The sequence below is a fragment of the Podarcis melisellensis genome (assembly GCF_964234715.1).
Source record: "Podarcis melisellensis genome assembly, chromosome: 4".
NCBI classification, from domain to species: Eukaryota; Metazoa; Chordata; class Lepidosauria; order Squamata; family Lacertidae; genus Podarcis; species Podarcis melisellensis.
Genome location: NC_138531.1, coordinates 61,100,253 through 61,125,323, shown reverse-complemented (window position 1 = coordinate 61,125,323; position 25,071 = coordinate 61,100,253). Strand labels below are relative to the sequence as shown.

Below are 25,071 nucleotides of genomic sequence, written 5' to 3'. Positions count from 1 at the left end.
GAGAATACATCCAAGAAGGGGGAGAAGCCTTGAAAAAAAAAACCACAATGGTGACTTCGCTGGTTTTTAAACTGAAGGTAAACTTACCATGCATGGTAGCCTCTGGATTTGTTTGCCTGAACTTTGGCAAGCTTCTTAGCCAGGGACACCTCTCTCATGTCTCCAGTTTTTAGATTGATTGCCCACAAAAAAACTAGAGAATGTGAGTTTTATTTTCCACTCCAAGAGGTAAAGCATGCCCTTGTAGGAAAACTTCACTTATATAAACTTATCTAGCTTGATCCCCGCAGATGAGGCAGCCATGCCCACAATTTGTATCCAATTGTGGCAGAAAATAAAAAAGTTAAAACTTTCAAAGAAATTTGCACAAAAACACTCTGGCAAGCTTAATCCACTTTGGAAGAGAGGGTATCCTTTTGTGGGAATGTTGAGGCTGGCAGGAGAGGATATGTTGATTATTAATATCCTTCCTAACTTGCGCTAGCAATTCTCCTAAAAGAATAAAGACACCACTTATTCATAAGTAACAAAAAGTAGTTTTACTCACAATCAGGCAGAGCACAGTGTGATTCCTGAAGGCAGGCTTTAGGCTTAAAATTACAAACATGTACAAACAGGTTTACTCTGTATGGGAGATAACCTGGGGGAGACTGCTGGTTAGCAGCCAGCAGTCCAGTCCAGTTCAGGTCATGCAGGAAGCAGGCAGGGCAAACAGAAGATGTGGATTACATCCCACCCCTTTGACTATAGAAGTCATCTGTTTATGCAGAAAGGGGGGGAAAGTTATGTGTTGTTTTAGATTCCCCATTATAGTCAAAGGGGACAAAGCAGATCAGATTCATACTCAAATAAATGTATTAAATGGGACAGAACTGAGCTTATCTAAAACAGACTGGTTGCTTTCAAATGCTATAGATAAAGATGCTAGGCAAATATTATGGTTGCTGCACATGCCTCTGTCCAGCAGCTAATAGACTTCAAGGAAATTTTGTTAGTGATTATCTATATAAAGCTTAGTAACCACACCATAGCATTCTGGTTATAATATTATCATTTTTATACCTGTCCGCTGGATGCTGACTCCACAGAAGCTTTCAAGCCCAACACCCTCAAGGTAGATCTCATCCTTTCATAGTCCCCATTCTCATTATAACCACTGCTGTCAGTTGGTGAGCAAACATGTAGGAGCAGGTACTTGCTGGCGTTGTTATTTAATTACTCTCTCCTTCTGAGCTGCAGGATGGATGAGTGACCAGATGGCAGGATAAGATAGCCAGAGACAGATTTAGGGCAGCATGACTGGTTCCCCTGTTTGTAATATATTAGCAGATGGGCAATGGCAGGATTTGAGGTTGAAATCTAGTAGTAGGTCTTGGTCAACACAGGGTGGAACTAAGAACCCAACAACTGCCCTTTAATAAATGCTTGCTTATCTGCATTGCAGCTAGAATGGGAACAGTTCTATGAGATAACTCATTGTGCTGAACACCTGCCCCTGTGTCTTTATGCATAGATACATGTGTGCCTTCCCACACCAGTACAGTGAACCTCTACTTATGGACGTAATCAGTTCTGGAGATCCGTCCGTAAGCTGATCATGGTTGCTGGTAGAAGCGCCGTTGTGCACAGGTGCATTTGGCGGCAGCATGCTTCTGCGCATGTGCAGACAGCGACAGCCCTTCTGCGCATGCACAAATGGCAGCTGCTGCTTCTGCGTGTGTGCGAATCACGGCAAACCCAGTATTTACTTACGGGTTTGCCGTGGTCACAACTTGGATCGGGCCCAAGAAGAGGCGGTCGTAAGTAGAGGTTCTGCTGCATCTTTCCCTATAAATGAATGAAGATACAGTTGTGTGTGTAACTGTTTTATTTCCATTATGTTCCAAAATAATTTTTAATGTAGATCGTGTAGCACCACAGAATCATTTTCTTGCCTTCTGACTTTCCAGTTCCATGAAAACTTTGTGTAAGTGATAAAACACCACATCAAAATTTGAGCCTGATGAGTTGCAAAATTATTTGGGGTGATTTTCATGACAGTTCTAATAATGAGTTGTTGTCTCCTATGAGCATGAACATTTTCTGCAGAATGTATTAGACAGCTTCCTAATAAGCAACAACTCCCATCCCTTCTACTTAGTCTGGATTCTGGAGGGAGCTACATCCCTACCATAAACTACTGCTGACATTTTGTCCTAGGGCAGAACTCTGTTTGATGGAAAGGGATGCTTGTTTTCTTCTGGTCCCTTGGCATTTTCAGGATCCAAACATCTTGTTAGACCTGTTGTATTTATTTTGGTTGAGTTTTTTATGTTATAAATTCATTTCTTACCTCTGTGACCTGTAGGCTTATTGAAAGGAGGCTGCAGTGTTTTCAGAATGAGAATTTCTCACTGAGGAATCTGGCTAATTGGCACTTTTCAATAGAAACAGAAATAATAGTGTCAATCAAGTGATCCTCTGGGCTCATAGAGATACAATGCAAGAGCAAATTTCCCGTTTTACTGATTAAATTGCTTTTGAAAAATGAGCATAGTACAAAGGAATAAACTGCCTGAAAAATAAACTCTACATCAGAAGAGAAAAAGAAATGTTTGGCGTATACAATCTACTGATTTGTGATGTATTCTGAATTTATTTTAAGGAAGCAGTTTTATTGTTGTTTTGATACTGGTTACCACCATGATATATTTTTTTCTTCATGCTGGTGGTCTAGACTTTTTAGCAAATAAATAAATAAATAACCAGAAAGATGGAGTCAGGAGAGAACCCAGTCTACAATAAAAGCTATGTAGCAATAAGTGAACAAGGTCCCAGCACTGGCTGGGATTAGGGATCACAATTAAACAGACTTGATGTGTCGCCTATTCATGAATCAATCACTGGCATTTGTTCTACAGTGATACTTTCATTTAAACTACAATATCCTTTTGCACAGAATTAACTAAAAGGGTGACTTTGCCACCACCTCACCCTTTCCACTGATTCAGCTTCTGAGAGACTTTTGCTCCAGCCAGGTGTGCTGCTCCCGGTTTATTAAGCAGAGGTGGTACCCAGGTGTTGCTGAACTTCATCTCTATCAGCCTTCACCACTGGTCACATTGGCTGGTGCTAATGGGAGTTAATAAGACAAAAACACATGGGACACCAGTCAATTAATCTGTTTTTATTCCTTAACTTGCAACAGCAGCAGAATATCTCAACTACAACAGGAACGCAGCTCTCACATAGGGTTTCATCTAACAAAGTAACCTTGTTAGTGCAATGAGTTCCTCTCCTCACATGCCGCCCACCCCAAATCTGCTCCAAGGGACATGGGGAACACCTGGTATACAGGCTGAGACCCTACCTGCCAGTGGACTGTCTCGCCAGAGTGGTGCATATTCTAGATATCTCTCACTTGGATTACTGCAATGCACTCTATGTGGGGCTACCTTTGAAGGTGACCCAGAAACTACAACTAATCCAGAATGCAGCAGCTAGACTGGTGACTGGGAGTGGCTGCCAAGACCATATAACACCCGTCTTGAAAGATCTACATTGGCTCCTAGTACGTTTCCGAGCACGATTCAAAGTGTTGGTGCTGACCTTTAAAGCCCTAAACGTCCTGGGTCCAGTATACCTGAAGTAGCGTCTCCACCCCCATCGTTCTGCCTGGACACTGAGGTCCAGCGCAGCGGTTCCCTCACTGCGAGAAGACAAGTTACATGGAACCAGGCAGAGGGCCTTCTCAGTAGTGGCACACACCCTGCGGAACGCCTTCCCACCAGATGTCAAAGAGAAGAACAACTACCAGACTTTTAGAAGACATCTGAAGGCAGCCCTGTTTAGGGAAGCTTTTAATGGGCTGCATCAATAGGAGTATAGCATCTAGATCAAGGGAAGTAATAGTGCCACTGTATTCTGCTCTGGTCAGACCTCACCTGGAGTACTGTGTCCAGTTCTGGGCACCACAGTTCAAGAAGGACACTGACAAACTGGAACGTGTCCAGAGGAGGGCAACCAAAATGGTCAAAGGCCTGGAAACGATGCCTTATGAGGAACGGCTAAGGGAGCTGGGCATGTTTAGCCTGGAGAAGAGGAGGTTAAGGGGTGATATGATAGCCATGTTCAAATATATAAAAGGATGTCACATAGAGGAGGGAGAAAGGTTGTTTTCTGCTGCTCCAGAGAAGCGGACACGGAGCAATGGATCCACACTACAAGAAAGAAGATTCCACCTAAACATTAGGAAGAACTTCCTGACAGTAAGAGCTGTTCGACAGTGGAATTTGCTGCCAAGGAGTGTGGTGGAGTCTCCTTTGGAGGTCTTTAAGCAGAGGCTTGACAACCATATGTCAGGAATGCTCTGATGGTGTTTCCTGCTTGGCAGGGGGTTGGACTCGATGGCCCTTGTGGTCTCTTCCAACTCTATGATTCTATGATTCTAACGTTCAACAGACCACTGTATTTTAATATTTTGTTGGAAGCCTCCCAGAGTGGCTGGGGAAACCCAGCCAGATGGGCGGGGTATAATAATAAATTATTATTTGAGGGGCACACAGGAGGCAATCAGGACACAGGGAAGAAGAGGAAGTCCGGTTGTGCAGGTGGAATTCTACCTAATGCGATGAATTGATTGGATAGTTTTAATCTTCGGTTCTTGATATATTTGTCTCTCTATGATACTTCTTATGAGAGTATATTGTTTTAAAGCAGTGATGGCCAAACTTGGCCCTCCAACTGTTTTGGGACTACAATTTCCATCATCCCTGACCACTGGTCCTGTTAGCTAGGGACCTAAATGGCTATATTTTGTGAAGCAACAGTGACAACCAGTGGCTAGTTTTTACCTCACCCCACCCTACATAATGAATTATTCTCTATGGAACTTGTTTACTCTGTAGCTCTTTTGATTAATCTCCCTTGAGATGAATGGGATTTGATGAAGAACATACATGTCATCTCAGACTTCATTCATTTTGACAGAGTAGCAGTACTGCAGCCTTTACATAGCTTGGCTACTTAGTTATCTCAAATTCAGGAGCTACACAGTATAATTGGGTGTGGAAGATCTTACAGCCCTTTGTATCCTATGCACAATTACTGTAAGCAATGGCTACCTGAGTATGGCTAATTGTAATGATTATTTGACTTCATTCCCAATCATACTTAGTAGGAAATCACGGTGAACTCAGTAAGGCTAATTTCTGGCTAAACATCTTAGAATTTCATTGTAAGTTGCTCGAAGTATAATATTATATTAAAATATTACTTACTCCACAAAAGGGAGTGCACTGCCATTAACACAGCACACACTGATATAGTAATGCTCAAAGTGGCTATCTTCTGGTTCTCCCAGTGTTGTCAGACTACAATTCCTGTCATCCCTGACCATTGAACATGCTGGCTGGGCTGATGGGAGCTTGAATCCAACAACAACCAGAGGGCCATAGGTTATCCGCCCTGTGTTTAAAATTTACCCACAGCTTACAGTATATACTTGGGGGAGGCCGTCATCAGGGCTGCCAAGAGAACTTTAGCATGCTGCTTTGACACCAATTGAGATATGAGGTGAAGACCACTCAGGATGCTTCCAGTCCCATTCTCCAAGTGATTTACTCATATGATTTTAGGTGCCCAAATGGGGCTTAAGGATATGCCCCAATGCTTATTAAAATTAATTTCATTTACTACCCCTAAATGGTCTCTGCTGGAGGACAGCAACCCAAGTCAGCTGGTGCCAGATTCTGGATGTGCTTTCAGTGAATGTCAGCTGAAAGCATCCTAGGCTTTGATAAGTTTCTGATTTATTTGTCCCCATTGTTGATGTATGCGTTGTTGCTGCTGTGGTGGTGTGTGCTTTTGGTCCTTAGTCAAAGATAACTGTTTTCAAGCAGACTGAAGACTCCAGGCCCTCGAGCATCACATGCCATTCCTCTCTACCTGTGCTGTTTTGTGAAGATTTGTTTTAGTGTTGCTTCAAACCTTCATTTCCTCTTCACTGGCACTGCTTTAAGAGTGCTTATGGCAATTTTGCTTCTGTAATCATACCTTGAACCCATCTGGGGATGAGGCTGGCTGCAAGCTTAGTGTTTCCACTTAACATATTCATGATTAGCATACACAGAAGGAGCAGAATTAGGATGAATGTTTTTGGAACAGTACAGATAAATCCTCATAAATGTAGTACAACAGCTCTGGAGATGCACAGTGCTGAAACGTAATGAAGCTGAACTCTATAGAGAGTATGGTATTCTCCATACCAGGCCTCTCCTAATGAACTCATTTAGATTAGAAAATGGATTTAATATTTTATTGGAATTAACCTGAACCAGGAAAGAGGATTACAATTTCTTTCCAGAAATATGATGATATTAGAGGGGGAGGTAGCATGTTGCATGAATATTAAGGTTTTTTTTTAACAAACATTTGCCACGAAATCCAAATGACTGGAAGGTAATTATGCTTAATATAGTGATAGTGTGCTGAGAATAATGAGATTTGAAAGCAATAAAGATATATTTTAGAAGGTGTAAATTACACCTAGGTGGCATTTTAGCTCATAAAAACAGCTTCAAAGGAAAAATCTTAAAATAGTTTCCAGGCAACCAATTTTAATTGTCCTTAAAAAAAAAATCCAAATCCAAATGTTAGCAATAACTGTCTTGAAAATATTTTGGTGTATACTGAAGGCACAGACCTCCTGACTCATTAGGATCAATGAGACACTGCACAAACAGGGATCTTAAAGCTCCATTTCGAAAGACAATAACTTTCTTGTAAGTCCCATTGATTTCAGGACTGTTTATCTGAGTTCACTGGAACTTATATACATGTAAGTGCATTTAAGGCTGAGGCTTAGGGGACAATCCATTAAGTGCTACAGCTGAACATCCGACATTCATTTTGAAAGGATATTCTCTTGAAATGAATGCCGTTTCACAGCTGAAGTGTTTGGTGCATCACTCTGAGTGCCAGTAAAGGTCAGTAAAAAAGAAAGAAAAAAGACGACAATGCTAGCTATTTAATCATACAGTAATTATTCAATTTTTATTTGTTATTTATAGTATACTATGCTTTTCAGCCAAAAATGTTCCTAGAAGGGCTTCTAAGAGAAGACAATCCTTGCACTACATAAAAGGAATGGGAGATACAAAGGGAGGAAGAAAGTAGGAAAATCAGACACAAGTGCTTATAACAACCATTTCTTTATATGAGATACATGAACTTGGTCCATTGGCACTGAGTTGGTAAGACAAATGTTAAGATACTTGCATGTGCAATAAGTCACAATGTCTAGTTCAGTCTGCCATAACAAGTTTCTGCAGGTAGACCTTGAAGTACAATTCATGCAATACGGTGTGAGGCATTTAGAAGTTGGGTGTTGGAAAACGACAGTCATCGATGGCCTAAAAGAAATAAAATCATTCCTATTTGTTCCAAACTTGCCCACTCTTTAGCCACAGGCACACTGGTGCTCAGCAATGCTCAGCCAGTTTTCAGGGTTTACCTGTAGCATAGAGAGGGAACCTTTCACACTTCTTTGAAAGCAACCTGTTCTCTTTTCGAACTCTACAAGGATAGCAGAGGGCTGTGGCTCTGTGGTATAGCATCTCCTTTGCGCACAGAAGGTGCCAATCCTTGGCAACACTGGTTAGGGATGGGAAAGACCCCTTTCTGGAATCCTAAGCAGCCACTGCCAGTCAGTGCAGTCAGAGATGAGCCAATGGTCTGACTCAATACAAGGCAGCTTTCTATGTTCGTACATGCTTAATATGGAGAAAGAGGCTAGAGAAATCCCCCACCCAAACACACAAGAACTCAAGGATATCCAACAAAGCTGATGGTTGGAAGTCTCAGGGCAGATAAGAGGAAATATTTATTCACACAGCACACAAACTATAGAACTCACTCCCAGAGGAGGCAGCACTGGGGCAAACTGTGATAGCTTTAGAAGATGGTAAGGCAAATTCATGGAGGAGGAGAAGGCTACCAACAGCTACTAGTCACAAGGGCTATGTTCTGCCTCCATTGTCAGACATATCATGCCTCTGAATACCAGTTGCTGTATAAAAGAACCACACACGTTTAATTTTTTAAAATATGCAAGGAAAAAAACGAATACCAGTTACTGGGAATGACAGGCCGAGTGCTGTTGTGCTCCTGTCCAGCTTTCAGGCTTCTCAAAGGCATCCATCTGGTTGGCCACCGAGAGAGCAGGATGCTGGACTAGATGGGACATTGTGATTCAGCAGGCTCGTTTTATGTTCTGATGTTTATTCAGGGTTGAACAGGCTGCATTTGATTGTAACCTGCCATGAGAATCAGTATGGTGAAGGGCAGGATTATTATAGGGTGATGCCATACTCAGAGTAGATCCATTGAAATTAATGGATTTATTTCAGTGGATCTACTTGAACATGGAAAGAAGGAAGGAAAATAATAAAGATACAAGAGAATTCAGGAAAACTGAGTAAAACCAACTACCACAATAATGTAACATTGTTTTTCCAGTCTCTTGTGCAGGGGCAACAGGTTTTAACAGCCAAGTTTGCAGAATAAAAAGGCATGATATTTTAAAAGACTCGTCCATTGTATTAGAAAAATGAAGTCCGCCAACATTATTACAAGCATTGTCTTTGGAATATATTAAACTGCAATCATGCTCCTATTATCAAATGGATTTTCTGTCTTGGGCTTTCTCTTTCTCACATAATTCAAAATTTTCATCTTCGTAATTAATTAAAATGGCAAATTTCTATAACCAGTGATTGAATTATCCAATATTACCTGCCTAAGGTGATAAAAGTTAATCAAAATAATGGGTGAAAGTTTTGCTGTTTTAATATAACAGATTTGATTCCTCAGGTCTTGATCAAATTAAATGGGGTATCAAATTAACCAGTGATTAAACTGTGTAAAGGCATCATGTAGGTCCAAAATCTATTTTAATTTGATTAATTTCCAGACATAAATGGTGACCAGAGTTTTCAGAATTACATTTATTATTCAGTTTACATTGAAATGAAAAGTGCTCTCAGAGTAAATAAAAAAAACATTACAACTTTTAAAGTAATGTTTATTTATGTGCCTTTTGAAACTTCACTATGTATCCTCACACACGAAGAGTCATAATATCTGTATGCTATAAGGTGATTTCTTCCTCTCATTTGCTAATGAAGACATTTTAGGGTTATCTGAGTTCCTTCAGAAAAGAATGTTGGCCCCTACAGAAATTCTATTTCTTTTACTGAAACAAGACTTTTGCGACTATTTGTAGATTTCAAGGGTTAGGATGGGCTCAGCAAGTGCTCTGGGAACACCTGATGTTGCAGTATTGTTTAAACGGAGCAGGTAGGCATCAGTTTGATCAGCGCATGGACAGGAGACCACTGGAAGACCTTTCTGAATGATGTAGGGCTTTCAGAAATGAAAATGACTGGGTAAACAGAGGGGAGAAGAGCAATGAAAATAGAGACAAAGTAGGGTGTCCTTAAAACAGAGAGCTGGAGGGAGGGAGGTTAAAGAAAACGAAAAAGATGGTGCAAGGAAAGAAGGTTGCTACTTGACCCCCTACTTAGCTGTGGCTGTAATGAGGCACCTAGGTAAATACCAGCAACCTTCAGAGCCACATATCTTTCTAGTGAGCCACTCGGATTCCATTTTAGAAGATTTCATGTTCTGTGTTCTTACACTCTGCTGTGATTTTGCCCACTCTGACCCCATTTGCCCCACCTGATCTGGGAAGGGACTATAAAAATTTCCAGGTCAGGCTGAGCCTTTGCCCTGAAGCCTTGCACTGCTGTGGCTTAACGTCATGCACTGACAACAGCCCATCCTTATAGCCCATTATTTCAATACACGTTTCCAGTGTGTGTATGTTCAGAAAATGTTGCACCAGAAAATAGGGGTGGGTTGGAAATCCTCTGCAAGAGTAGGATAAAATATTGCACAAATGGAAAAATAATGCAAACATTTTTGCTGTTACCATCTTCACTGCTCTTTTATGATTGATATAGTTTCTAATGCTGAAGGCTAGTGATGGGAAGCACATTAGTTCTCTATCTATTTTCTCTTAATCTTATAAGCTGACCTATAGAAATGATTGCCTATTCAGCAAGGATCCATTTTTATTCTCCTCTGTGTCTGTATTTTGCTTTAAGTGCTCAAGTTATTAAAACTAACCCTTTTAAAATTCTACTCCCTCCCTCTCACTCTTTTTGCTGATGGACAAAATCAAAATTCCTCAGCTTCCTTGTCTATGCTATGTTCTTTACATGGCATCTAGAGGCCAAAATTGATGTGAGCTGTAATTAATCTTTCTGTGAGGCAATACAGACCCCTTGGTAGAGCAGAGATTAGAATCACACTGTCTGCATATTTAAAATTACTGAACAGCCCACCAGAAATCTGCATTCAGAAACTGCCTTGCTCAAAGTCTGCTGTAAAAGATGAAGGCACTATAAAAGATGGTGAAAGAGAGCAGAAGAGTGGACACTTATAGTTCACTGAAAAGGAAGAATGGCCTTACCAAAGAATGGAAAAAATCTCACCCAGATTTGCCTTAAAAAATTGCATGTGCTAATTTTTATGTGTCAGTGCAAATTTAAAAATCATTCTTATGATTTAAATAGAAATAGAATACATCAAACCATACTGGAAAACAATACTATTAGCAGGCGAGCTCCGTGCCCACTCAGACTCCTGTCCAGTGTTCATGGACAACTTCAAGGGCCCTGCTCTCCCTTCTTTTGATTCTTTATCTTTAAAGTGAACTTGTATGGGTGAGTCCTTCAAGTATATTACTATTCTATGTATTGCCTACCCTAAAAATAATCTCTGGATAAAATTGACCTAGCTCTGAGACAGGCTCCAACTGGGGGGTGTTTGAAAGTGAGAATCAGAAGCAATGGATACAGTCAGAGACAGGCTGTGATTAGGAACTGGATGAAGCAGGCCAGGGCTGCATCTACACAGCTATTAAAAAAACACTCTTAGGGGAAACCGTTTTAAAACTCACAATGGACAATTTCATAACGTTCTGATTTTGGGTCTTCAGCACCATCTGGTGTCACAGTTTTATAACACTTTTATAACATTTTATTTTAACTAATGTAGCTGAATCCCAGGTCAGGTACCAACAATTTGCTGTTGCTACCCATGCATACAAGGTGTATGTGTGTGTATGTGTTAGATGACTCTCTTCAAACTGGAGTTCTAAACTCAAAGGCACCCTTCCACCTAAGTATAGTCTGCTGGTGTAAGAGGTCATATGCCAGAATCTAGCTACTTGAGGGCCTGGTTCAAGGCATCCACACCCTTGGCACCTAGGTGTGAACTTTGTCAGCCATCTGATAATGCTCTAATTAGCGACAGCAGACACATACAAGAGGTGGCTACGGCTCCCCAACTCCCCACAATGTACCCGAATTCCTAGATTCCGTGTCTAACTTGAACCTAAACCTTGACCTCCGAATGCACACCTTAATTGAAATTCTGTGCTGGTCCCTTTTAACATCCTAGTTTTATGTAGTTTACAACACTCCCCCCTCCCATGGGACTGTTCGTCAGAATCTCTTAGCACACCTGGTCTCTCCCAAAGTTCAGCCCATTGATTAGCAATCAAATAAGCTTGTTTCAAGTCAAAACACTTATGAATGTAGAACTGAATTTTATTCTGAGTGTGTCTACATGTAAATTATTTCTACACACAAGGGTTCAATCAATATTGCTCACAGTCAACTGGGGTGAGCAAGTGAAGTCATTTGCTAGCAGAGCCGAAGCATTTGCTCACCACATACATTGCAAATGATTGTGATTATCCATTCTATCCCACGTTTTATTGAAGGATCTAACATTGCTTCAGAGTTTTTCAATATCATAATCATGATTTAACGTTCTACTCCTTTTAAAGTTCAACCTTTGAAAACAAAAACCTCAATCAGCACAGGATGTTTTAACCTTTTTGAAATGGTTGGTCTTAATTTTGGGATGTTCTTTGATGACACTTGACTTTTTCTGCTTCAGAGTTTGCTTCAGAGCTCTAACCATCAAAGCAGAGGAGTGAGCCTGAAAGAGATCATTGCTTGACTCCTTGCAAATTAGCAGATTACCTGTAGAATTTCCTAGCCCACCCAGAGTAGGAATGTTGAAAGAGTAATCAGCACTTTGCATACTTAGCAGGACATAAGATAACATATTGAAGCCCCGCTGTGCTGTTTCAGTACCACCACACATCCAGAAGGAGGGAGCACCTAAAAAAGGCAAATGTTGCAAACTAAGCCCCCAAAGGGTGTGTGTGCATTTATTCATTGATGAGGCATTTTACCTTCTCTAGGATTTGCTGCAGGATCACATTTGTGCATACCATTGTGCAGTGAAAAAATCCCTATTGTTTCTTTCATTGGGTTTCATTGGGTTACATTGGGTGCTGTAGTTAACACTTCATTAAAGGAAACAAAACAGTTCAGTCCTAGTAGTCACAGCAACACTTCCCAGTAGGTCTTGCCCCAATGAGGCAGTTGCAAGGATTGAAAGTCCCCACCTTCCCAGTGCTCTCGAAGGCTCCTCCCCAGTTCCTTCCCCAGCAGCCTAAGGCTTCTTCCTCTTGTCTGTCTTTGCTCCACCATCTTCATCTCTCTGCATGTTCTGGGAGACCAGGGGAGAGGGAAGCTGCTCCATAGGAGGAGGGAACACTCCCTGGATTCTTCAACACCACTCCTCTGCATCCAGCTAGTCCATGACAATGTTCCTTTTTTAACTTCCTTAACCTGAGCTTATCAATTACATCCTGGTAGCAATGCTATGTTTTCTTCAGATCCATCTATATGTGAGACACGCACAAAGAGAGAGAGAGAGAGAATACTGACAATACTAAACAGGCAAAACACACATTCTGTGAAACTACAAAATCACCAAGATAGCACCTTTACCGTATCCCAAATGACAAAAAATCCTTAGCACTTAGAACCTCTCAGCACCTGCACTTTTCTTTCACATCATTAACTCAGCCACCTTCAGGAACTTAAGGCAAGGTGAAAGGATGCTGAAATGGGGAAGGCAGGAATCACATGTCTATCCCACGCCATGATCATATCCCAGGGTGTTCTGGAATAACCACTTATTTCTCCCCTTCATGAAACCCCACAGAAGCCTACAAATGAACTTGTTCAACATTTTCTATCGTTGTTTTTTTCTTTCCAATTTTGTTTAGATTACTTTTTAATAACTACCTTCCCTCAAAATGAATGGAGTGCTTTAAAACTGTCTCTTTTGAAGCCATAAATCTGTCTTTTGCCTTCTTTTTCCACTGCTGCGGATCTCAGAATCATTTAGACTGAATGCTTTCCTTTAAGAAAAAAAAAACCCAACCTTTTTGTCATTAAAAAGTCTTAGGAGTTTCATTTTTATCTCAAAGTCTCAGCTTCTGCTTTTTGGCTTTAGAAACTCTTCAGAATTTAAATACATTATTTGATTTCCATACAAAGGAGAAGATGAAATTAGGTTTAATGATGGAAATTATAAGCAACCATATCTAGAGGTAAATTCAAAGCCATACAGGGTAAGTGTGCATTTCAATGAAAAGGCTTTGTTCCTCTTATTAAGGAGAGAGATTGTGTTCAGTAACTAATTTGTTTTTTTTTCCCCATCAGTGATTTTTGAAATGAGAATCAAGACAAAGAAAAAAATTTGGTGCTGTAACCAGGAAAATAACCAGCAAAAGATTTGAGGCCTTCTCTCACTCACTAGCCTAGTGTGCTAGAATCTTGGCGTTTATTCACAAAACTAATTCATCCACCCTGTTAATCAAGTAGATCTTATAGCTTCAGAATTTTTTTTTGAATGAGCACTTCTGGAATAAAAAAATGAGAGAAGAGAGGATATTCACAGGTGTTCGGAAATAGTTTATTATATATTGCAGGGGTGGAGGTAGACTCCAACTCCTGTCAGTCTCAGCCAGCCTGCCCAACAGTCAGAGATTATGTATTCCAATAACACCTATCCCCTCCTCTGTTATGAAAAAATTAACACGATTTATTCCATTCTTGTATCCAAAGTAGCACTGAGCAATGTGTCCTGTTACTGCAAGGATTTCTGCTTGTGCAACAGGACTTCCCTCTTCATTTTCCCCAAATCCCCCCAAATCTGTTTAAAATAATAAAATAAAATAAAATAATGATTATCCAGTATCATGACTACACAAATATCACCATCAACTAACTTTTGTTTTGGAGACTAATTTCCACCCTGCTCCCCAACCCTCCCTGGCTATGATTATTTTAGTAGGGTCAAAATAATTTTCCAAATTGTCTCCAATACTCTAGTCTTTTCACACCTGTATCTGGGTGATCCAAATGACAAACAGATCAGTAAATTACATAAAGCTAGGCTTCACTGATTACCAAGATTGATAGTTATCAGGGGAAATGCTTTTATTTCTTTAAAAATGTGTGCTGTTCCTCTCTTTTTGGTATTTCAGAAAACAATGAATTATATCTGAGTCATATTCAGAATAAAATCTGTTCAACAGACCCACTGAAATTAAAGAACAAGGCTAACTTAGTTCTACTAATTTCAGTGGATTTACTCTGAGTAGAACTTTGCTGAATACAGCCCAATATGTTTGTTTTCTTTCCAGTCCAGCTCTATCAGATTTCAGATGCCACTGAGCTTTATGATGTAGTTAATACGCCTCAAAGAGGCAAACTGTGTCTGCAATATTTGCAAATGAATTCTTTTTTTCCTTCAAAATAGCACTGTCTGGGTCATCTCAAAAGCAGTCAAGGAAATATATATAGGATTGCCAGTGGCTATGCTTTTGTAGAATGTTCTTTAGTTTGTTTTGGTGAATGAGTGAATAAATATTGACATTGCCATCAATATGTTTCTTGTAGCATAGCCTGCTCATTATGTATGCTATGCCACATGCCTTGTTTCTTTTAGATAAGGTTTTTGTCTGCTATTTTTCTCCCATATTTAACAGCCATTCACATTATTTCTTTCTTCCCTCTAGTACTCCTGTCCTTGGCTTAGTGTCTGTCTTTTAAAAATGAAATAATAGTGTACTGCGGTAATGGTTCGACTCCTATAAAATATTTTTGCTAGCTCTTTCTTGATGGATTTAAAGTTCTGGCCTTCCTAACATGAGGCTGGCTTATATGAGCCCATTAGTCAAAGTAGTTTTCCAAGGAAATATTACACTTAGTGCAAACCAGCAAGGTGGGAATTTAAGCTATCCTTGCCCTACAGATTCGACTGCTATCTCCAAGCTCAGCTCAAAGCTTTCTACTTTTCCATTGAAGGATCTAGGACACACACACACACAGACAGACGTACACTATTAAGAAGCAATCTTATTACCTCTTTTTATGAGTTGTATTTCTGAAATGTATAAAAAGGCTAGACAACATTTGTCTGTCCTTCCAGCATTGCAGACAATTCTATAGGGAAGTGTCACTATTTGCCTGGCATTGACATATTTCAACTCCGTCTGGCTCCAAAAGTTCCATTTTGTCTGAAAAGGCAAGCTGCCAAGGATGTATCAAACTAGGACAAAATACACTTGGAAATTCTTGTTGAACCTCCCTTTGTTGAAATGGACAAAGGAGTGTTTCCACCCCTATATGCTGGCATGGGGCTTCCTGCTATGCTTAATGAGCAATCTTTCTTCATTCCTAATTGAACCAAAGCAACACTGCAATCCTGCAGAAGAAGATGTTGGGGCTTAAACTGGGCAACGGGTGTGGGTTCACGTAGCTGTAACTGCTCCACCCTTGACCTTGCCAGCAAATATAACCAGGGAACTCTGAAGTGAATATGTAATCTAGTTTGCTTTATGATGGTGCTCAGTTGCACAGAGGCTTGCAAACATGTTCAGCCTTTGTGAACTGGAGCTCACACTAGGACTGGGAACACGAGGCAGCAATGAGAAACCTGTGGCCCTCCAGATGTTCTTAGAATCCAATTCCCTTTAGTCCCATGGGCAAGATTCAGGGATGAACGGAGCTGTAGTCCAGCAACATCTGGAGGGTCACAGATACCCCAACCCTACTCTAGGGGACTTTTCCATACAGGGCTGGCTGGAAGAAAAGCGTGGCTGTGCCTGGGTTTAAGTTGTCAAAAAGGCCTTATGCTACTTTTCAATATTTGATAGGCATCAGGCACTAGCTGCACTAGAGCCCAACCAGCTGGGAGGGTGCACTTGCACTCTCCTGTTTGTGGGCTTCCCATGGTCTTCTGATTGTCCACTATGGGAACAGGATACTGGATTAGACAAGATGTAGTTCTGCTCCAGTTGTACTTCTGTAAAGGTATAATAATTGAACAGAGTGCCTTTGGCCTCCGAGAAGTCGGAAGAACCAGCCTCGTGGAGGAAAAAATCTTTTTCATCGAAGGTTATCTCTCTAACCAGGGCATTTTTGTGCCACTTTTGTGATGCTATGGTAGCAGTCAGGAAAAAGTTCCATCATGTTCAGGTCTCCATGGGCATTCGGGCTGACATACAAATGTGGCTTGAATTACTCTCTAATGCCGTGCCATTCTGGAGGCAGGACCTCTTCCTTGAAGCCAAGCTACACATTATGACAGACACTGCATGTGGATGTAGCACTGGGGTAATATTCCAAGATCAATGATGTGTAGAAAAATGGCTCTCACGTTCCTGGATTTTTTTCCCTTGCTGGTAGCAGTCACACTCTGGGTCAAGGTATTAACAGATCTGTAAAGTTCTGGTGTGATAATCAGGCTGAACATCTTTCTGCATTGCCTGGAGGGGATTCGGGCTATTGGCCGTTAGCAGTTAGCAGCCTTCAAGTTACATTTTTTATAGGTCTACTTCTGTTAACAATCTTCTTCTCTTCATCTTATCTGTGGCAGCTGATGAACCCTGCCAGTATACTGTTCTTTGCCCATTCAATTTGGGTTGGGGCCCACAAGCAAGTTTCCATGTTTGTGTTTGGGATGCAGTTGCCCAACAGTGCAACCTGTCAATGGCTGACCAGAAGGAGAATGCTATGGGGTGAGTTTTTGCCCATCATGCACTGTCTGTGTGAGAAGGGTTCCTTTCCATATATTTTTATAATTCATTTGGTAAAGAATGGTTTGTTTCAGTGAACAGGCTTGGAGCTGCTAGCAGAAATCCTTAAGAATCTTTGTTGTCTTCAGTTCCACGTCCCAGAATTAATGTTTTTGTGGTCAGGGCTTTTGGTGAGGCAGGTCTGGTGGTGGCAAGATGGCCCAAATAAGGTTGATGGGGCATGATGGAAGATCAACTGTAGCATTAAAACTTTGGTTCTGGGGCATGGGAATACTTATGTTCCACACAGTCACATTAAGTTTGACATTCAACGTTATATAAGGATGATGGTATTCATCTGTCTGTAGCACTATTTTTCTAGAGGATCTGCAAAGAGCTCTTTTCAAGCTTTTGTGTGTTTGCGTGTGGAGTTGAATTAGGAGAAGCTGATCACCTCCTTTGTCTTTTGGTTGCTCCAAATGGATGAGTGGATTTTGGAAAATATCTGACTGATATCGGAGCCAGAGTGGTCTTTGGGCCTGTCAGGCACATGGAGGTGAGCATTGGCCTATGCAGCCATGGTGTGCATGTCTGGTTCATATACCCAGGGAGCACACAGTGATGGGGGGGGGCTTCATTAGTATGATTACAGCATGTGGCTGGCAGCTGGCTTAGATGGGAGAGTTGAAATCCTCTATTTAATCTACCTCATAGCCTGGGCCTCATTGGTTTTGGTCAATTTGGTTAAATTATTCTGATTGCAGATTCTATAGTTGTTATATTTTAATAAATATAGCCTGTTACCCATCATTCTTGTCACGAATTTCTTCTGTGTGTTGGCAATATGCATTTCTAACCATGTTTCAATATGTTTATTAAGCTGGAAACTGTGTCAGAACATTTGGGGATTTCAAAAAGCAGTGGATAACTAAGTTCCAATCTGCTCAATAGTCTGGGAGTTATGGATCAGTTGAGTTTGCATTGGAAGGTTTCAAAGCTTAAGCACCATTAAGCAAGATGCCCTCAGTGGGTTCTCATCCATGAGTGGGTCTACCTTTGCACATTCACTTGCATATGCCCTTTGGGCCAAATCCACACAACCAGTCAGAGGGCAAGGGAAAGGCAGATGGAGTAGGGTTGCCATATTTTAAAAAGTAAAAACTAGGACACCCCAAAGTTCGGAAATTCCCCCAGGACATCAATTCTGCTTTTGAAATTCCGGTAGTGTCTGGGGAAATCTGGACATATGGCAGCCCTAAGATGGCGGCTACTGCTTCCCCTCTCCCTCACTCTTGCAACTGTTTAAGTGCTCAGAGAAAGCACATGAGCAGGCCTCAAGGCATAGGAACAATTCAGGCATTGAGGGCTACAGGGGTGTACAGTTGGTTCCTTGTTAGGCTCTGGGTCTTGGCACTGGCCACTGATAGTAACACTTATCAGTATGAAATTGAAACCCACAATCTCCATATTAATGGGTCCTAAAAGAAATTGTTTCTAACGATAAGCAAGATGATTGGGGAGGGGGGAATCCTTTGCTTACAGGTTAGAGACAGCATCAGTACCACTTTTCACACTGGGAAGTCATTAATAGTCAAATACATGTGCTATTAGGATATCCTGCTTTAGGCAGTTTAATAAAACTGAATGACAGGCGAGAAAGAAAAGGGGGGGAATAGCTTTATATTAATTGGGGAAATCTACAATAATAAACCATACACTTATGTCTGTTCCCAAATATAGATGGGGATTTGTAGAAAAACAATTGTGGGGAAGGGTATAGTTTACCTAGGCACACACTACCTCTTGTATTACACTGCAAATGTAAATACAGTTTCTCTGTGTGGTTTCATATAGTTACATGACTGCATCTAATATTTTTTTTGGATGGATTTCTTTTGAAATAAGCAATTAATCATACACATTCCCAGCTATATTAGCTGTTGTTAGATTTCACATTTAGTTTTGTCTCCTGAAAAGAGATTCTCCTCTTGATAGAAGTAAACAAGAACTGGTAAATGCTAAAGATGCATCACAACTCCTTGCTTTTTATACTGCAGACTTCCTTGCTGTCTGTATAGCATGTGAATGAAGATGAGATCAGTGGGTGTGAATAAATCCTTAGGGCTCTTTGGATTCCCATTGAGATGCCTAAGGCTTTATAGCTACATGCTGAAATTCAGAGATTTTATTCAGTGAGATTAGAAATCGGAGCATATTTGGAAGTGGAGTGGAAATATAAAAAGATATAAGAATATTGTCTGCTGTCTCATCACTAGACCTCTTTTCTTTCTACTGCTTGCTGCTGCTTAAGTGTTGCAACTGCATTGGAAAAGAAGCACAGAATATATACTGTAGGATGGCTTAACTTGATTATTTTTTTAAAAAAAATGGGTGTACACACACACAGAGAGAGAGAGAGAGAGTATCAAGCACATTTTTTCTTCTCTTATCTATAAAACACCTGTCAATATGTTGGATGATACCTACACATTTTGAACATAATTATGAAACTGACCAAACTATTCAAGAAATTGCCATTTGTCAGCAGCTGAAGTCCTCTCTCTTAAACATATCATAGTGTTATTTTCCCCTACCTTACCTTATGCAGTCATCCCCTCCCTTCCGATCTTGTAACATATTTATCTTCCAGAATCTAGTCAAGACTTGATTAATCAGGTATTTTTGCAAGTGCAATACAATTTATATATTTGGATTTTAAAATGGCACCTTAAGATACAACCAGAGTAAGAAAGGATGCACCCTGACATTTTGGATAAATTAAAAGCTTTATTGTAGCCACCAAAAGACAGCTTACCTACCCCTTTCCTTCTTCCCTTCCTTCCCTCACATAGTCAACTAAGATATCCTAACCCATTCTGCTAAAGGAAGCCAGCCAACCCTTTACACCCCACACTCCACCCGAATCCACTCTGTAGGGCCAGAAGAACCCACAGAACAGTTTATAGTGGGAAGGCGAGGGCAAATTGTTGCAATCTCCTTAGCACTACATTGAATGTCATGCTGAAAGTACAGTTTCCCATGAAATCTGCACTAGGAAATTGGTCTAGGTGTTACATCAAAAGCAGAATATGAAACCACTAATGTAGGATGTTGGTTTAATGTGATGTAAGCTGCTTTGATATTTTCTTAAATATATACGGTGGTATAGAAATGAAATGATTAATAATAATATTAATAATGCTACATGCTACCCCAATCTCTGCCCAGTGTTAGCAAGATTCCAGGAGTTCCCAACACTCACCCAAGGTCTTGTTTCCACAGAACACACTTCTGAGGACACATGCATGAGAATATGCTTTCTACATATTCTGCTTTCCTGTGACAAAAGAACCAGATTTTGGAAAATCTTTATGTGTTGAAAAAATGAACCCTGGTGTTTCAAGTCATATTTCCGGCAATTAATAGTGAAAATTATGTTGTAGAAGGTTTTATGAGCAGATATTCCAAAATGCTAACTAGCGTGTGTGTGTTTGGGGAAATATTCATTATCACCCCTTGATAAGCTGAGGGAATAGCTCAGTTAATTGAATGCCTGGGGGCAAAAACAGAGAGATCTAACTTCCTATTTGTCTATGAATTTTAGCTTATCTGGAAGCATTATGGGGATATTTCAGTATGGTCTGAAAAGGTGCATAGTTGTAGAGTGAATTGTAGATAGCAGTCACTAATATAATATTTATAAGGTTTTTTAAAAAGAACAAAAAGTAGGGAAACTTCACCACCACCACATCCTTGAGTGAAGTGTTTTAAGGTAGCCGGGGTCATCTTGACTTGTACCTCAATCAGTGAAGCAGTAGATCCTTCAGTCACCTGCTGTAACCTGTATCCTGGGTACTTTGAAGGTAGAATCGCTTGTCCACACAATGGCATTGACCCTTTTGTTACAGTACGTTCGGGTGAGATGTTCAATACTCCAGCTAAGTTGATTTTTATGGGATCAGGTTCAGTCAATACGATCCAAGAACATGGACAGGGTCCTTGCTCATTGTATCCGTCCACAGTGTATGTTCTTGACTTCTGCCCATCTTGACTGATTAAAGCTAGCTGGAGGGATTTCACAGTGTGAGTTGAGGCAGTAGCGAAGGCCTCATTATGAGAGGAGGTGATGAATCTGGCTTTAGAAGATGCTATTATGTGACAGTTGAGAGAACAGCAGCAGCGCAAGTACAGGCATTCTTGGAAGATACTGATTATCATGCCCCATTTCTTCAGGGGTGGTTTGGGGACTGAAGTAGCCTTAGTTACCCTGATGGATGCCCTTTATCAGGAAGGGGACAGGGTGAGAATGACCCTGCTGTAGCTACTTGACCTTTCAGGAGCATTCAATACCATTGGCCATGGTATCCTCCTAGACTGTTTCTCTGAGATGTGAACTGGTAGCACTGCACTTTACTGGTTCCATTCTAACTGCAAGACTGTTCATAGAGATTGTCAGGGTGACTTTCCTGACATTTGCACTATGGAGTCCTTTAGGGTACCTTCTTGTCCCCAATGCTTTTTAACATCTGCTTGAAGCCATTGCAAGCAGTCAACATGGAGTTTGAAGAAAGGTGTCAGTAGTATGCTGGTGGAGTGGATAAAGGCAAGATTACCTCTTTGTATCAGATGTTATTGGGAACTGATGGGTTTTAAACTCAAACAATGGTAGTGTGGTGGGAAATGACTTTTGCAAGTGGTATCTAACACCCAGGAAAGTGCCATATATGAAGCCTGGTACAGTCCCTTTATGATGGCAGGGATGCCATTTAGCTTCATAATCTGATTAACAGCAGCAGGAGGCAATTTGCAGCTCTATGTGGAGATGCCGGGGATTGAAATTGGGACCATCTGAATGCAAATAAGGTATTCCACCACTGAGACACAGTCCTCCCACTGACATAAAACTCCACTCAATCAAAGTACCTCCCATCAACAAAGGGACACCACTGGATACAACCCATTGATTTCAGTATACCAGAACTGTGAACATAAGATGCTTGAGGAGAGATGTTTTTTTAAGTAGGGACAGCTATTACAGGAGGAGGGTATAGAGGAAAATGCTGTATTTTAATCGGTAGCCATGTAATATGTCATCCTCTTAGCCATGGATAGGCAAACTAAGGCCCGGGGGCCGGATCTGGCCCAATCACCTTCTAAATCCGGCCTGCGGACGGTCTGGGAATCAGTGTGTTTTTACATAGTAGAATGTGTGCTTTTATTTAAAATGCATCTCTGGGTTATTTGTGGGGCCTGCCTGGTGTTTTTACATGAGTAGAATGTGTGCTTTTATTTAAAATGCATCTCTGGGTTATTTGTGGGGCATAGGAATTCGTTCATTTTTTTCTCTCCAAAATATAGCTCGGCCCCCACAAGGTCTGAGGGACAGTGGACCAGTCCCCTGCTGAAAATGTTTGCTGACCCCTGCTCTTAGCTTTCAAAAGACAAGCAGTGTCTGAGTGGAATAATACTTTGGAAGGAAAGTGCCAAGAACACTTTAGGAGGAGATAGAGATTAAGTAAATTGGTATTTTGACGGTGAGTCAGTATTGAGCCAATGGCAGAAAATAATATTAGCTAGGGGCACAGTGATGCTTGACCTGAGCCTAAACTGAGAATAATGAACTATAACTTCATTACAAGCATGAGTACATTGGGAGGATGCTCTCATTTTATGCAACTTTTTTCCTGTTCAAAAGGTTCTGTTGAGTTACCACAAAGAATGCTATGAACTAAAAAAACCCTAGCAACATTATTCCTAAACATTGTTGCATAAGGCTGCAGTCTCATTCGCACTTGAACTCAGTAGACTTTATTTCAGAATGTGTAACTTTGCACTTTAAAAAATGCAATGAGATTTATAAAGCAATATAAATACTTAACTCCTAGCTCTTATAAAGGTAAAGATAGGAAATTGTACATTTTTATAAAGTATTAGTGCCACTGATTGTAAAAAAAATGCCAATGATAGTTTAAATTTTTAAAAGTACCATAATAATCAAGATATGCCATTAGAAAACTAATGTGCTATTTCTATAAAGTAAAGAATACAGTATAGAATATGACTAGGGTTCTATAGATTATGCCTGCATTGAAAGAAACATATGCTTGTCCTGTTACATTTTTTAAAGAGGGAAATGTCACCAGATGGTTAAAATCACTATAAGCCTTATATCATTATTTATTCTTAGAGATCTATCTCCCTTGTGATATCAGAGAGATACACCCAGAACTTGGTGGTTCAACTTCAAAACTTACAAAATCATTTGTATTTAGCAGAAGTTTTGTGTGACGTCCAGGCTCTTTTCTTCTACCTCGCCAACTGTTTCTACAGCTTAGTAAGCTATTACATATGTGGAAGACTGGTTGACAAACCGTATAGTGGTGATTTTTTTCAGTGCAGTCTAATAAATTAAGAAGTAACAAATGGACTTGGGGTTCTTTGAAGTTATTTTCCACAACATATCTTTTGAAGTATATATTATTAGTCTCTCCTAATGCAAAACTACTGACGGAAACTAATCTCACTAATGAGGTTCATTTGTTCTTTGACAAAGCAATAAATAGTTTCCTCAAGAAAAATTTAACTAATAGCGTAGCAGCAGTCTTATAATTAATTTTCTTCCTGAATCCTGGCCAGCATGAAAACAAACAGTAATTTTTTCATTTGTTCATCTCTTTACAACAACTGTTTAGCACAGATATGTTTGATTAATGGATTTAATTTGTTCTTTTCTTCTGTAGTCAGTTTTTATATTACATCCGTTATCAGAGGAGAGGACAATAATGTGGGCACTCTCATTGTACTGTATTCCATCAGTGTCAAGGCTGCCTACTTTGCTCTGGGCCTGCTTCTTTAACCTTTGCAGGCCTGTGGAATCTTTCATCAATCTGTGTTACAGTCACCTTGGGAAGAAAAGACAGAAGCACTCAGTCAGCACTTAGAGGTAGTTAAGTGTGTCATTATTTCTAAGAAAATGCTGGGAGTGGGACACCTTTCATTACCAAGAGAAATATAATTTGGGAGATCAACAACCCAACTGTTGAAAAAGGAGAAAGGTGTAAGACTAGTCATTACTGGATTTCTGTGCAAAATTATATAAATGCAACATCTCGGATATTTCCTTGCTATTCCAGTTCAACAAAACCATCCATGCTGCTTGTTATGCAGCATGAGATTTGGAATTTCAGATGCACATTGCATAGCATCATTTCTAATGCCATTAAGGGTTCACATCAGCTTGCGATTCGTTTCACAATGGTTGGAGAACCATTTGAATTTAAACCTTGAATTGTGTTTGACAACAAGAAAAAATGCTACCCTGCTTAGTTGATTATGGAGGTCTTACCTAGCACAATACTGAGTGCTCTCAGACTTTGCCTACTGCAGTGAGACGGGAGGAAATTAGCACTTCAGAATGCAGCAGAACACTCCCATTAACCTCTGTAAAAACTAACATATATTAATGCCCTTCATTATAATGGGCAGAGTGAGCGTGGAAGGATGTTTGTAAACCACATGGGTTCTCGGAGACGGTAGTCCTGATATTGTTGTATAACAGTCAATGAGGCCAAGCTTCCAGAAGTATGTCTGTGGCCACAGCGGGCCTCAGTGGAGGCCTTGCAGCAGCAGTGGAGGTAAGGAAGAGAGTGGGCGGTGGTGGTCTGGACAGTGTTGTTTGCAGATAGGGGGACAGAGGTAGCGGACCATGTTGCCCATGCATCAGGAGGAGGCCAAGCATGGAGCCCAGCATTGTGTGTGTGTGTGACGTCATGACGTCATGTTGCACAAATCTGTTGGTTTCTGCTTTCTTCTCTGTGCAGCGAAGTGCTTGTCACGAGACAGGTTGTTTACATTCCACAGAGTCTGTACTGTTGGGTTCCCACGGGAACGGGAGACTGGATGTGACGTACACTGGTTTCCTGTTTTTCCCTGCTCTTTGCAGTTTCAGTTAGTGATTCTCTCCGTGCTTTAGAGGAGAGATGACGCTTTCTCTGCTCTGGCAGAGGGAAAATGTTTTTCTGTAACTTACCAGCTTTGAACTGTAAATAAAGTAGTATAGAGCATGTTGGCATATA

At 40.6% G+C, this 25,071-nt stretch overlaps 1 protein-coding gene across 4 annotated transcripts in view; it reads left to right on the top strand.

Moving 5' to 3' along the window:
- The window catches only part of LOC309368099 (uncharacterized protein), a 362,074-nt gene that overhangs the window by 54,592 nt on the left and 282,411 nt on the right, over positions 1-25,071 (top strand). For 3 of the 4 annotated variants that reach the window (XM_081907921.1, XM_081907920.1, XM_081907922.1), the window contains exon 2: positions 16,858-16,999. The exons of the other annotated variant lie outside the window; for it this stretch is intronic. In XM_081907921.1, the coding sequence (XP_081764047.1) occupies positions 16,858-16,999 (142 nt within the window). The remainder of the gene's footprint in view (positions 1-16,857; positions 17,000-25,071) is intronic. 4 annotated transcript variants of the gene reach the window in all.